General features: G+C 51.9%; 1 protein-coding gene across 3 annotated transcripts in view; it reads left to right on the plus strand.

The window, feature by feature from the left end:
* Positions 1–15,531, plus strand: part of Hspg2 (heparan sulfate proteoglycan 2) — a 98,372-nt gene that overhangs the window by 21,231 nt on the left and 61,610 nt on the right. For all 3 annotated transcript variants that reach the window (XM_028759597.1, XM_028759598.1, XM_028759599.1), the window contains exons 2-3: positions 10,488–10,623; positions 11,628–11,672. In XM_028759597.1, coding sequence (XP_028615430.1) covers positions 10,488–10,623; positions 11,628–11,672 — 181 coding nt within the window. The remainder of the gene's footprint in view (positions 1–10,487; positions 10,624–11,627; positions 11,673–15,531) is intronic.

Raw genomic sequence — 15,531 nt, forward strand, 5'->3', positions numbered from 1 at the left:
AGCCTGGCTGCCTGGCTGTCTTGAACAAAGCCCTGGAGCTGTGAGGTGGCTCTGCTCACCTCTGAGCCCTCTGCCTGCTTCTTGGGACACTCTTCAGAGGCTAGTAACCGCTTGTCCCTCAGAGGTGGGCATCTAGCAGGAAAGCCCAGGCATTAGGGACAAAGAGATGCCAGGAGGGGTGACTAGGTGATGCAGAGTTGCTTCTAGGCTTGTACTCAGGTGTTCTGGGTTCAAGTCTCAGGTCTTACAACTCTGTCACCATGGGCAAGCTGGCTCTCAGAGTCTCAATTTCTTTGCTGGTAAATCCCCACATCTACCCCCCTCCCCCCACTTTTTTTTTAAATCTGTGGTTTGTACTGGGATGACTCCGTGGTTAAGAGTACTTTCTGGTCTTCTGGAGCTTAGTCTCCAGCACCCACATCAAGAGGGTTCATAATCACCTCCAACTCCAGGGGATCCAACATTCTCTTTTGGCCTCCCTGGGTTCCCATACTGCACATGGCTGGTGCTTGCACAGACACACATACATATATGTACATAAAAGAAAAAATAGATTGAAAATTTTATTTTATTTTAATTTATTTTTATTTATATACATTGGTGTTTTGACCTCATGTGTGTCTATGTGAGGGTGTCAGATACCTACCCTGGTATAGGAGTTACAGACAATTGTGAGCTGCCATGTGGTTGCTGGGAATTGAACCCAAGTCCTCTGTAAGAGCAGCCAATACTTAACCTCTGAGTCATCTCTGGAGCCCTGAAAATTTTATTTATTTATTTATTTATTTATTTATTTTTAAAAATTTATTTGCCGGGTGGTGGTGGCGCACGCCTTTAATCCCAGCACTTGGGAGGCAGAGGCAGGCGGATTTCTGAGTTCGAGGCCAGCCTGGTCTACAGAGTGAGTTCCAGGACAGCTAGAGCTACACAGAGAAACCCTGTCTCGAAAAACCAAAAAGAAAAAATTATTTTTATTTATTTGAACATGCTGTAGCTGTCTTCAGACACACTAGAAGAGGGCATCAAATCCCACTACAGATGGTTGTGACCCACCATGTGATTGCTGGGAATTGAACTCAGGACCTTTGGAAGAGCAGTCAGTGCTCTTAACTGCTGAGCCGTCTCTCTAGTCTAAAATTTTTATTTTCAAGGTGATTTGTTTTTATTATTTTAATTACATGTATGTAGGTATGTGCACATGAGTGCAGGCGCCAGAGTGGAGGTGTATGCAGTGGGCTCTAATCCCTAAGCTGGAGTTAAAGTTCTGAATGGGTGCTGGGACCCAAACTCGGGTCACCAGCAAGATCAAAATGCATTCTTTTTTTTTTTTTTAAATGTATATGAGTACACCATTGCTCTCTTCAGACACACCAGAAGAGGGCACCAGACTCCATTACAGATGGTTGTGAGCCACCATGTGGTTGCTGGGAATTGAACTCAGGACCTCTGGAAGAGCATTGGGTGCTTTTAACTGCTGAGCTATCTCTGCAGCACTAACTATTAAGCCATCTCTGCAGCACACCCCATCCCTGTCCATTCTTGAATTTAACAACTATGGTGAGTACCTGCCATGGACAGAGAGCCGGGGAACCAGCTGCAGGGCACAGGGACAGAGGCCCTGTCTTGGTGGAACCTTCTAGTGGAGGAAGGGTAGACAGATGAATGTGTCAACAGAATGGAGTAGCCAGTGAGAGGTAGGAGAACGGGGAGGGCGTGAGAGGGAGCTAGCATGGATTCCAGACCTGGAGCGTGGCCTGGACAGGTCTCTAAAGGGTGACATTTGAGCAGAAACTGGGGTAAGAGAAGGGTGACTAATGGAATGGGTGGGTACAGGGACCAAAGAAGAGAACATAGCAAGTGCCAAGGCCCTGGGGTAGGAAGAGGTAGGCATTTTTTGGATAGTCTGGAGAAGGCAGTGTAATTGAAAGAAAGAGAACAGGAGGTTGGCAGGTGTGTGTGTGTGTGTGTGTGTGTGTGTGTGTGTGTGTGTCTGTGTCTGTGTCTGTGTCTGTGTCTGTGTCTGGCTATGTGTCTGTCTGTCTGTTTGTCCGACCATCTACCGGTTGCCATAGTGAGGATCTTTCTTCTCACCCTTTGGTGGGTTGAAGGCAGCAAAAAGGCCTGATACAATTCTTGTTATTGGTGTCTCGTTTCAATGGAAGCATACCCCAGCCTCCTTAGAGAAGTCTGCAGGTGTGGACTGGCCCTGCTGGGTGGGACTGGCCTCAGAATCCTACAGACAGGCTGGTGCCCCACAGCAGCAGGAATGCCAGGAGCCAGCGAACCTGAGATGTGAGGCAGGCTGTGAACAGGAGGTGGCACGTGAACACCGTGGGCAGTTGGCACCGGCTGTGCTTGGCAAAGAGTGTTCAGCCCCTAGGGACCTTTCTTCTGGGGCAGCTCTGTCTGGAAGCTGTTCTCACTGGCAGCCTTGACCATACCTGACGTGAGGGTGAGGTAGGAGCACTTCCCAGAGAGATTCCTGGGTGCTCTCTGGAGCTACAGGGGAGCACTCCAGCCTCCAGGAGAGTCCCATTCTTGGGATGTTTTTAGTAACCTACAGGGAGTAGAGGGTCTGTGGAGAGTGAGAGCCTTCACTGTTCACAGGGCAGCTGAGGGCCACGCTCTTGGAAGTGGGAAAGCCCAGGCATGACTTCCCTGATGGCCTCTACCTCATGTATGCCCCTCTGCACTCTCCTTCCTGCCCCACCATGTGCCACAGGCCCTCCCCAAGCGCCTCTGAACCTAAGCGTGCCCTTCTACTTTGAGCCTATACCCCTACTCCACTTCACTCCACCAAACTTCCCCTCTACTCCCTTGCTAAGTGGGGGACCTCCCTGTGCACCCCCAGCCCCTGTCCTTCCGTGTCACACTCCTTGTGATACTCTGTATACTGAGTTGGTGGTCTGGACCTCACAGGGCTCAGAGAGCTCATTGTAGTCCAAGGCTAGCCTCAAAGTCACTACATAACCGAGGATGGCTTTGAACTCATGATTCTCCTGCTTCTGCCTCCCAGGTGCTGGGATGACAGGGGTACTCCAGCATACCCATACGATCCTGGCAGTTAAACCTAAAGGCTTTGTCCATGCTGGGCAAATACTTTATCAGCTGGTCCATATCCCCTGCTTGTGTTTCTGATGATGTTGAGACAGGGTCTTGCTGTGTATTCCACTGGTCTGAAACTCACTATGTAGATCAGGCTAGTCCCTAACTCACAGCAGTCCTGTCTCCCTGCCTTTGTCTCCCCAGTGTTGAGATTACAGGCCTACATGTCACACCTGGTTTGCTTCACCCCTCTCTGTGGGTCCAGCGGGTTAGAACTCAGGAAGTGGGCTTTGAGGTGATTTGAGTTCAGTCTTAATGAGCAGGTCTGGCTGGTGATGCTCTCAGTAGTTGTGGAAACCAAGGCCTCCCATGTAGAATGTGGCATGGTGGCCTGAAATCATGTCTGACTGAGTGCCAGGTCTGGCTCTCCCTACCTCACTTCCAAGTCTCCCGAGATCCAGGGATCTCATGCGTTCCGTCCTGTCTGGTCAGAAGCAAATAGGCATAGATGCCAGCCTAGCTGTGTGAGAGGGATGCTGAGGCGGCGGGCACCTCAAGGCCTCCTAGGGTAAGGCTAGCCAGCTTCAGAGTTCCCTGTCTTCCCTTCTCCACGAGCTCCAGGCTCTACTTGCCCGCCAGGTACAGTGGTATACATCTGTCATCCCAGTACTCTGAAGGCTGAGACAGGAGGATTCCCTACAGGTTTTAGTCCAGCCTGGGCTGTACAGTTTCAGGCTTGCCAGAGGTTTATAGTGAAAATGTCTCAAAAAATAAAGTAAAATGATTTAAAACAAAACAAAACAAAACAAAGCAAGATAGCAGTAAAAGTCACCACTTTCCTGGCGTACACAGCAACTGAAGTAGGCTGGTGTGGATCTTGCATAGATGATGGGGAACCCCTGAAATCTTGCGCATGGATGATGGGGACCCCCTGAAATCTTGTGCATAGATGATGGGGACCCCCTGAAGCTGCCAAAAGGAAAAGAAGCAGGCCGTGGGTGCTGTTCAAAGCTACATCTTAAAGCTTCCACACCCAACTTCCTGCTCCCTGGGCTTCTGCCACAAGTCCCGATCCTCCTAATACTCCCTAGTGCCCTGGCTGGTGCTCCCTAGTGCCTTGGCTGGAATGCAGCCTTTCCAGATCTCAGGCCTCAAAGGGAGCAGGTGTCAGGGGTCAAGCAGGGGTCTCCTGGCCCCTGTTGCCAAGCTAGTAAGAGCAGGTAAGCAGAGATTCCTGAGTTTCAAATATAGTTGCCGTTAGCTGTGTGTCCTTGCCAGGTTATTTTACCTCTCTGTGCCTAGTTTCCTTACAGGTGAGTTGCAGTTTCCACTACTTGATATAGATTTAAGTGTTTCTATGTCCCTTAAAGTCCTGAGGTCAGCACGCTGTCCGTGCACAGCGGCACACTGTCAACCCTTGTCCTTAAAGTCCTGAGGTCAGCACCCTGTCCGTGCACAGCGGTACTCTGTCAACCCTTGTCCTTCTTTGGGGGAGTGATTCTTCCCAGCTGAGTGGCTGGCAGAAGTCCTACTGCCGACTTGAGGGCCTAAGTGTGAGAAGCTGGCAGTCCTCCCAAGCGGCACGGGCACATGGGTCTGCCAGAGAAGGCACAGCCACCTCTCTTCCGGCCGGCGCCCCTCTTAGACTGCCAGGGGATTAAAGGCCTTTGGGCCTTTGTGTTCTGCTCACTCGCCCCTGGCAGTTTGCACTGCAAACTGCTGCCCTGACAGATTCCTTTCCTCTCTGCCGTCTGTTGCCCTCGACAGGACACTGGGCAGCAGGGGAGGGGGCATCTTGGCCGTCTCTATGGGCTGAGCTGGAGCTGGGGAGGTGGTACTTGTAGGGGTCTTCCTGGGAAGCTGCACCATGGCAGAGGGCCTGAGGTTTGGTGGTGAGACCCACCCCCACTGTCTCTGGATTCTGATGAGGTGAGCTCACTCCAGCCCCAGATGCCTGGAGTCTTGCCCTGGGCAGCCATAGCCGCCTTGGGACTGCTTGGAGGGGGGAGGGGCTCAGAACTTCCTGACCAGCTGTGGGGGTGGAGGGGACTCAGTTCCAGACCTGGGCCATGAAGACAAAGGTTGGGAGCTGGCCACCCAAGGCATGTGAAGAATGTCTCCAGAGAACCCCCCCTCCCACCCCACTCCCCACCCTTGGCTAGCCCCAGAGCTGGCAGGTAGCTGAAGCAGAAATCCAGCTCTGTGGCTCACCCAGCCTAGGCTCTGTCACTTAACCAGCCTCCCTCATTCCAAACCAGGAGGTGAGCCCAGATAGGGAACTCACACCCCACCTTCCTCCCGTGCCTCAGCCACACCCACCCTCACTTGTCCTCTGACCTCCCTGTATGGTACCCATTTCAACACTTACTGTCCACAGTGCTTAGCAGTAGGTACTCACCCGCCTGGTCATAGGTGCCCACTTGTCCTCTCTGAACCTCGTCCTCATGTGTAAAATGGAAATAGTTCACAGAGGCAGAATGGAAGTTCTTGGGGTTGGATGTAGTTTGGAATCCAGAAGTTTTTGAGTTTGAGACAAGAGACACAGAGCACTTGTCAATTGTGAGGTGACATCCTCCGTGGGACCTGGAGCCACGCCCTGCAATCAATCACGTGAATGAACATTACTGCCGAAATCATGAAGTTCAGCTGGTTTCAGTGTCTCAAGCCTTAAAACCCAGTACTTGAGAGGTGGAGTCAAAAAAATCTTAAGTCTGAGGCCAGCCTGGTCTACATAGTGAGTTCCAGACCAGCCAGGGCTACACAATGGCTCCCTGTCTCAAAGACAAACAACAACAAAATCATACTGGGCACAATGTCTTCTTCCTGTAATTCCAACGTTGTGAGGCTGGAGGCAGGAGGATTGTGAATTCTATCTAGGTCATTCTAGTCTACATAGTGAGTTTGAGGCCAGTCTGGGAAACCTTGTCTCAAACAAAAACAAAACAACAAAATAACCCCCTAACCACCTCCCCCCCCAAAAAAAGCAAAGCCCAAAGTATGATTGAACATGATCCCAGTCCTTGGGAGGCTGGGGCAGGAGGGCCTAGGCTAGCCTGAGCTACACAGTGGGATCCTGTTTCCAGAAATAGATGAAGAAGTCTTGGATTTTTTTCCCTTTTTGCAGGTGCAGAACTGGTGTCGCTGTAACATCTGGCCTATGGGGTTGCTACAAGGATGAATGGTTACTCTACATAGTGTGTGGGAAGGGCTTGGCTTGAGAGAAACTTAATGAAGTCTGGGTCTGTGTGTGTGCGTGTGTGTGTGTGTGGGGGGGGGTGTGGGTGTGTAATCTGAACTCAGGTCCTCATGCTTGATCAGCAAGCATCTTTCTCCCTGGGCCACCTCCCAAGCTCCTCTGGCTCTTAATGTTCTCTCTTGTTTTGTTCCTGTGTGTCAGTAGCTTTGATCAGAGCAGTCTTAGAAGCAGTCTATGGTAAAACCTTTGAAAGGTTCACACTCAACATTGTAGAAGCCCCATAGGCTCTGTCCTGTGTGTACCTGTGTCCCCATGTTCCAGGCCTTCTCTGGTTTCTATGCCTTACATGTCTCTTCACTCTGAGAGCACCCTAGTCAACCTTGACTCCCTCCAAAGCCTCATGGATGCTACAGAGGATGGCCTACTTTCTGTCCCTCCTTTCCTTGTCTCCCTGGACCTCTATAGCCTTTGAATCTAGAGGTATCTCCATGTGTCCTTTGTCCTCACCAGGAAAACCTGGACACACACTCAGGGCTTGAGACTGCTGCCTCCCAGAAGTTCTTGTTTGGCCACCTGCTTTGGGTTCAAAGAATAGCTGTCACTGAGGACCACCCTGCCTATATCCTTGCCTCAAGGAGTTACTCCCAGAATGTTAGAAGTAGACTTTGGCCTTGGCCTGCATGAGTCAGCCACTCCCCTTCCCCCAGCAACCTACAGGTCTGGAAAATCCCCCTCTCAGCCTGGCTCCTTCCTTGCTGGCTCAGATCTCCCTCTAGCCCTGCCTGAGTACTCCCATTCCTCTGGGAGGAAGCAGGGCTCCCGCATGGCCAGAGACAGGCTACAGGGCAGGAAGCCTGGGTTCTATTTCTGCCTCTGACCTAGGAATTACCCACGGCCCTCCTTAGGACCTAAGGAACACACTTGCACAGGCCCGGACTGCTGCCAGCCCAGCATGCCCTTGGGCCATTCAGGGGACTAGGTCAGGTTGGAGATGGAGTCTGGGTAGCCCTGGGCATTCTGGTACTGCTATCCTCTTTGTCCTTGCAGCCTCTATGAGGTCTAACCCAGTGTGCTTTGGCTTTGCCTGGCTAGCGCAGAGCATGAAGCACAGGTTAGCCCCATGATGATTTAAACAAGGTCTGTGTGGAAGAGCCTCACACCACTACTTCACCACCTCAGAGGGTCTGTGTAAGCTGGAGTTCTCTGGATGCTGTGCGTTGTGCTGGAAGGGGACTCTCAGGGTCCTTAGCACTCACTAGTGAGAGATGAGATCTGGGAACCAGACCACCAGGGTAAGTTCCAGCTCCCGTAGCTAAGCCTGTCTTTCTCTGCCCAGTTCCCTCCTTTAAGCACCTGCAGCCAGCTTCGGGTGGTCCTTTTGTGCAGGGAGCACTCTGTGAGCGAGTGCTGGCTCTGCCCATTCTTGACTGTCCCAAGGAAAGGCTAGGCTGGCCAGCTCCCAGACCCTTCTACCATCAGGTGTCCAGACCCACTCTGCTCTTTCCACAGCCTCTTTCCCTCTGGCTCCATTCTTCCTCCCAGATGTGAAACACAGCTGCCTTTGCATGGACAGTTTTTTGCAAATAAAGTCTCTGCTCCTGGCTGTCTTGTGTCTCCCTGAGGGCCCTGGATGCTGTTGTATGTTCAGATACTGGGGAGGAAGCTACAGGGGAGAGCAGCTGGCACTGTCAACCTGGGTGTCTGGGGCTGAGGGACTTCTGACTCAGTGCCCTGTACCCTTGGTCTTCCTGCAGATGTGTGTTCCTGGCATGTTTTTTCTTGTTGAATCTCACTTTGCTATTTCCTGTCCGGTTCCAGGCTACTCCGCCCCCCCTCCTCCCTACAAAAAACCCTGGATCCTGCTTAGCAGCGAGAGTTTCCTTTCCAGACAGCAGTGTCTAAGTGGTGCCAGGAATCTGTACACCTCGTGCTTAGCCCCCATAGCCTTGCTCGAATGGGATTGGGAGTGTGTGAGCATAACACGGTGACTTTTCCTACCTGGAGAGGACCCAAGTATGCCCTTTCTCAAAGCTCTGGTGTCCTTAATCAGTGTCTCTGCCCCCTCTAGCCTCTTAGTCCCCTGGTGTCAATCAAGGCCTGCTCAAGACTAACCCTCCACCCACCTCTACTCCCAGACAGGGAAGGAAGCAGAGTCTCTGGTCTCATTCTTAAGTGGGTGTACCTCTCAGGATCTCCTGGGTCTGCACAGCTCTGCCAAACACAGGATGAGAAGCTACCTCCGAGGCTCTGAGAAGGAGCCAGTAATCTGTTTCTCACCAGCCCTGAGGGGTGGGTCTGCTTTTGGTTTGTGTTTTGGTGATGGTGGTACTCTTGGGAATAAACCCAGGGCCCTGAATGTGTGAGGAAGGGAAGTGCTCTATTAGTGAACCACTGAGACATACCCTAGACAAGACACTTTGTGTTTTTTTTTTTTTTTTTTTTTTTTTTTAAAGACAGGGACTCAATAAGGTTCCTGTTGGCCTTGAACTCATGACCTTCTTGCTTTTGTCTCTTGAGTGCTGGTATTACAGGCATGTCCCACCATGTTAGGCTACCGGTCCTGGATATTCTGAGGTTACATACCTGCATGCATAGGGACATAATTTGCAAGCCTTCGGTTACCACTGTGGACAGGAATGAGCCTGTGGTCGGGAGCGAAGGATCAGGTGGTGGCATGGCTCTGTGGCTATGAGGATCAGACAGTAGGTCATACCAGGGTGTCAGGTGAGGACAGTCCAGCTCTTATCCAAGGCTCAGCAGCCAGGCAAACACAAAGTGATCACACACACACACACACATATGCACACACAGATGATGGTTGTGCCTGGCAGTTAGAATGAACTTCAGCTCCCGTGCGGATCAACTGGCAGCAGATAAGACAGACCTAGGGATTTTGTGTCTACGTATGGGAACCTAGGGTGGGAGAGAGTGCCACACAGAGTGAAGAAGAGACCAGCAGTTTGCCTATAAGTGTGTGTGTGTGTGTGTGTGTGTTTAAGACAAGGTCTTAGGTAACCCAGACTGACCTCCGCTTTGCTCTGCAGCCAAGGTTGACCTTCAACTGATTCTCCTGCCCCTACCCTAAGTGTTGGGATTAGAGGTGTGAGCCGATACACCAGGCTAATTCTGCCTTTTTGTTACTGGGCAGTTAGAGGGGTGACGGCTAAGTAACGGAGACGTAAAGGAGAACAAGAGTTGGTTCCAGAAACCAGACAAAGAAGGACGTTGTGGCAGAAGGCCCTGTGACAGAAGGCCCTGTAACTTTAGGCCTGGGGGACATGGGCTGTATAGAATTGGGGTTTCACAAGGAACCTTGTCCCTCTGTCCAGACACCGCAGAGCCCCGGCAGTGCCTGAAGCCCTTTCCCCAGGGATTCTGGACTGTTCTGGGGTCATTGAATACCGAATTCCTGTGCCTGGGGCCTCCCAGCCTTTGGGCTGCCTGGGTGTTTTCCTCTTAGTTACCTGGACAACACCGTTGAAAACATCTAGATATTGTCCAAGCGGATGCAGGTGTTTGCTGCCCGCAGCCGTTTCTTGGGAGCCTAGGTCGTGGGTCCTTGGACATCTTGCTAAGCCTTGTGCTATGCCGCTGCCCCGCACCTCCCCCTCGCTTTCCCAGGACAGATGCCTCAGATGCACTTGAGCTTAGCATTAGCCTGAGGGCGTGGGGAGTTGATGTCTGTCTTGCCTCCATTTGGACACAAGCATTTAGCTGCAGGGCTTTACGTGTTCTGAGCAGTGGAATGTGCTGTGCTGCCTGCAGCCAAGCTTGGACACCAGACCTTAGTGGTGAAGGCCAAGGGCCTGAGGAGGGAGGAACTGTCACAGAAGTCTGCATCAATTCTCTCACTTCTGCTCTTGTCCCCTCCACACTTAAACTGACCCCTCCTCTACCTGCTCATGTCTCTCCAGGTTACGCAATGTCCCCTTGCCTACTCTCGTGCCCTTGGTGTCCCTTGCATTCTCCAAAGACAACGAACCACCTTTTACCAAATGACCTTCCTTTTGCCGTCTGCTTTACCCAAAGAGTCCTTGAGAATCTGCACCTTGGGCTCTGAGGCTTCCGGGGGTTGGTGGATCTTTGGGTAGCTGAGTCACAAAAAGTGACTCCTCCTTAGCCGTAGTGAAACTAACAGCCGTGGGGGCTATTGGGATGGAATGTTGGGTCCCCTCTGAAATGAGAAGGACCCTAGAGTGTGGCAGTTAACAGGAGAGGTTATCACATGGGCTGTCAATTCCCATAGGTAACGCATGGGCTGAGGGCCTATGATGGCCTTTCCCTGCCTGAGGACACAGAGACTGTCACAGCGGGCCGGTATGGCTGGACTTACTCATACCTCTCTGACGATGAGGACCTGCTGGCTGATGATGCATCGGGAGGTGAGCCATGTGTCCCCCTAGTAGGGATGGAGGGTTTCCAGGAACAGTTCTGGCTTCAGAAAGTTCGGTGAAAGTCACCCCAGGTAGGACCTCAGGAGACAGCCCATAAATTGAGTGTGGTGATATACACCTACTTAATTCCTGAACTTGGGAGGTGGAGGCAGGGGGATCAGGAGTTCAAGGCTAGCCTCCATTATACATGAGTTTGAGGCCAGCCTGTCATAAATGAGTGAGCAGTAAGCTCTCTTCCAGCGGTCCTGAGTTCAATTCCCAGCAACTACATGGTGGCTCACAACCACCTGTAATGGGACCTGATGCCCTCTTCTGGTGTGTCAGAAGACTGACACAGTGTATTCATATACATTAGATAAATAAATAAATCTTATTTTAAGAACGACATACTCACTAATAGACTAGGGCTGGCGAGATGGTTCAGCGGGTGAAGGTGCTTGCCGCTGAGCCTGATGACCTCTGTTCAATCTCTAGAACTGACATCATAGAAGGAAGCAGTGCTTCCACATGCTCACGGTGGCACACACGTGGTCGCAAACATACACGCACTTGAAGAAACAAACAAAAAAAGATGTGGGTGTGTATGTCCTGAACTCCTGGCCTTATGATCCCAGGATCAGCCCATCACTCTGACCCTACACTAGTCCCCTCTGCAGCCTGGAGCCAGCAGGACCAATGGAGAAGAGTTGACAGTCCACAGTAAGGGACATTTGTCATCCCTCCTCCAAACCTCCTCCTTGTCCCCATTTGGAGGTCAGGCTGATCTGGCTCCTCTGCCCCACCCATTGGGCAGACAGTCCCTGGAATTTGGGACCCCAGGTCATATGCTATGACGGAGGCCTCCAAGCTAACAAGGCATGTTAGTAGGTGGAGTAACTGTTCTGTGTTCGACCACCCTTCAGCTCTGGGCCAGGAGCTTACAAGGCCTGGTACCACGTTGGTGCTCAGTGAGTGTTTGTTGTTGCTGAGTTAAGTCTCACTTTTTCTTACAGATGGCCTCGGCAGTGGAGATGTGGGCAGCGGGGACTACCAGATGGGTAAGTTGCTGAGGGGATTCCCAGAGCAGGCCTGTTGGTTACAGAGGCCTCATCTCTTGGCAAGAGACCCAAGGGCCCTGTGGAGATGGTCTCCTTCCTGCTGAATGGCAATTGTGTGAGCCGATGGGCCTGAACCCTCCAGCCTCAACTCTGCACAGCTGGCTGCCCCTGGGGTCTGGCCATCGGCTGGGCTTAATTAGTCCCGTCTGGGAGGCATAGGTGTGCATCCTGATGCCCAAGGTCTTGGTGTGTACGTATTGGCTTGCCCAGGACTGATGCCCTTCCAATGTAGGCAAGGATGACTGCTCTGACTCTGATAAGGCCGTGCTTGGATTGTCCCCCTTGACTTGACACTAGAACCCAGCCCCTGGGATGTCCCTTGCAGACTTGCACACTTATAGCTTTTTCAGCTTCTTCCAGCTTCATCTGGGCCACACCCTTCACAGACCATCCCTGGCTCTACCTCACTCCTTTCCTAATGTGCCTGTCAGCCTTTCCTCCCATGTGAGGTCTTGCTCCGGACTGCCTATCTCTCTATCCCTGTGGTAACTTCTGTCCACTCTTTCCTTGACTCCCCAGCTCTGCCTCTACCACTGTCTTTTCCTTCTCCCTCTCCCTTTGTCCTCCCCATCTTTGCCTAGACATTTCTCGGCCATCGGGTTCACTCTGCTTTCTGAGTCCCTTCCCCGGTGTCTCTGGTCCTCTGTCTCCTTTGCTGGCTCTGCTCTTCCTGCCTGTCTGTCATTGTCCTGCAGACCTCCCTCCCAGCTCATCCTTGACATTCAGTGTTTCTTTTCTCTCTGTGGTCCTCTGTCTAGTCCACCTTGGCCAAGAGTCACACAGGGGGCCTGAGGCCTCCCAGTTGAGTCCAGGCCTGTCTGTGGGCCTCCTCAGCAGGGCTCCGGATTGGAACATGGTGCTGGGGCGCTGGTGTTCTTCCTCTATTGGTGGTACCCAGGATGCAGCCAGGCTCTGGAGTTGGAAACAGCTTGTCTGAACCTCTGTACAGGCTAGTTTGCTGTCCAGCTAAGGGATCCCAACCTGGAGACTCAGCCCAGTCATGATGAGGACTCTGCTGAGCAGCAATGGATGCTTGGAGCTGGGGTGCCCACTAGAGGTTAGGGGTGTGTGCCTCCCACTTACCAGGATTCAGGGCAGCTTAATCTTCCTCCTCTCCTCCTCTGATCTCATGAATGCTTTTACTAGGGTCAGGAGGTCAGGTGGGGGAGGCCTGATCAGGGCAGATGTTCAGAACACCCCATCCTCCCTCCCCAACTCGGCCTTACGGGTCCAGCCATCTCAGTCTGGGTGGGGCCTCAGCACAAGCTGCCTACCCACCCGGAGTGCTTGCCCTGCCTTGCCTCTGCTTTGAGACAAGGAGAGGGGTCAGGCTGGAGGACTCCAGCCCTTCCCAGGCCCTGGTAGAAAGGGGCTTTGTGGCACTGTGACACTCTCCTCAGGAGTGGGCACATTCCTGGGCAGAGGCCTGGCCTCCTCACCCGAACTTGGCCGTGGGCTGAGGCCAGGGGCCGGGGTAGGGGCTTTCAATGGGCCTCTGTGCTTGCACACAAGAAGCCTCTGTGGTGGAGCTCACAGCCCCACACTCCGCCCACAAGCTCCACCTACTCAGCACCCAGGAGCCCAGCCCCATCGTTGGCTGTGGTTCAGAGCAGACACAAGCAAGTCCTGACAGTGTAGGATCTACTCCTGCACCTGGCCCAGAACCCCAGGGATCTTCTTAGCCTGAGCCATAGAGGGAGAGTACCCTGGCTTGGGGGCTGTGCACCTCTAGGCCCAAGAGATGGAGAGCAAAGTGGAAGACGCCTCCCAACCCCCACGTCACATACATCCTGACTAGATACCACATGTACTCTTCAGTCTCAGGGCCTTGGCACTTGTCCGTTCCTGTGTACAGCGTCTTCTCACAGACACTGCCCATGGCTCACTCCTTTCCTTTAAAGAGACTCCTTCCCTGAACCCCTGTGGAAAGCTATACTCTCCCACCCTAGCAGGCTCTCTCCCCAGGCCCCAATTCCTATTGTCCACACATTCTTACCCATTTGGTTTATTTCCGTTTTCCTCAAACTGGAAGATGATCTCCCTGGGGATGGGAACTTCCGTTTGATGAGCTCATCGCTGTACCCCTGCCCTAGAACGCCCAGCATGCAGTAGGCCATACATACTCCTTCTTACCTGAATGCTTTTCTGATCTAGGGCTTGTCCAAGAGGTCTGAGTTAATAGTCGTTGTCAGCCGTGCTCCCTTGTTGTGCTCCAGGAACCATGTGGATCCTCACGGCAGCCCTTGGGATGGTCACTGTTGGCTTCGGGTTACAGATGCAGCGTTAGAGTTCAGAAACGTCACAGGCCATTGGGGGCCATTCTGCTCAGCAGTCGGGTCATGAGCTAGTGAGCTGCCCTACCCCCACATGGTGACGTGCCAGGGAATGTTCTGAGCACCATGCACACACTTCAGATAACTTGGTGACTCTTAATAACCTGACTTTTTTTGGGGGGGGAGGTTCGAGACAGGGTTTCTCTGTGTAGCCCTGGCTGTCCTGGAACTCACTCTGTAGACCAGGCTGGCCAGAAATCTGCCTGCCTCTGCCTCCCAAGTACTGGGATTACAGGCGTGCACCACCACTGCCCTGTAACCTGACATTTGTAACCTGTGCTGAAACTCATGAGTAAACTCAAATATCCTGTACATGATACGGACTTAAATTATTGGGAGGGTGGGGGCAGGGCACATGCCTTTGATCCCAGCATTCTGGGGGAAGGGGCAGGAACATCAGAATTTTGCTCATCCTTCGCTACATATTGAATTATTCTTGGAAACATATTGAATATGATCTTATTTTGGGCTACATGAGACTCTATCCCTCCTTCCCCTGTTTGGGGGAAAAAAAAAAAGACTTGTAGTCAACCTTGGCTACATATCAAGACTAGCCCAGAATCTGAGACCCTGTCTCAAACAATGACAAACAGGCTGGGAAAGTGGCTCTATTGAATCAAAGCACTTGCTGGGCTGGCCATGGTGGTGAACACCTTTAATTCCAGCACTCAGGAAGCATAGGCAGCTGGATCTCTGAGTTCAAGGCCAGCTTGGTCTACAAAGTAAGTTCCAGGACAGTCAGGACTACATATGAGACCCTGTCTTGAAAACAAAATAAAACAAAACAAAAGAACACGTACTGCCTAAGCATCAGACCCTGAGTTTAAATCCCGAGCATTTGTGTTAAAAAGGCTGTCATGGCTTCCGGGCTCTGTAGCCCCAGCTGTAATAGGAGCAGAGACAGCATCTCTAGGGCTTGCTGGCTGCCAACCCAGCTTCAGCTTCAGTGAGAGACGCCAGCTCAAGGAAAAAAGGCGGACTGATAGAGCAAGACACTCCCTCCATGTCTTCTTCTGACCTCTGTGTGTTCATGGGCATGTGTACCTGCTTGCATGTGTGCATATACATCTCACACACACACACAGAGATATACACACATACAGAGAGACACAGAGAGAGAGACACACACACACACACATTCTCTCTCTCTCTCTCTCACACACACACACACACACGCACACGAGGAAATAATTGGGAATGTGTGTGTGTGTGTATACGCCACTCTATGTAATGTAGGCATATTGTATAGATGGATTTGATTTGATTAGTATTTGTCTGGTGTCTGCTAGATTTGTATGTGTTGTCAGGTGCTATGTGTGTGTACACATGGGTGCGCATGTACGTATACATACAAATGTCTGACTCACCTGCCACTAGAGAGTTCAATCCACATTTCCACCTCAAGAACATTGTGCTGCCCAGCTGTCCGTCACTGTGATGTAACACAGCTGTCCGTCACTGTGATG

The sequence above is a fragment of the Grammomys surdaster genome, unplaced genomic scaffold (assembly GCF_004785775.1).
Source record: "Grammomys surdaster isolate TR1022 unplaced genomic scaffold, NIH_TR_1.0 126313, whole genome shotgun sequence".
In the NCBI taxonomy this organism is placed as follows: Eukaryota; Metazoa; Chordata; class Mammalia; order Rodentia; family Muridae; genus Grammomys; species Grammomys surdaster.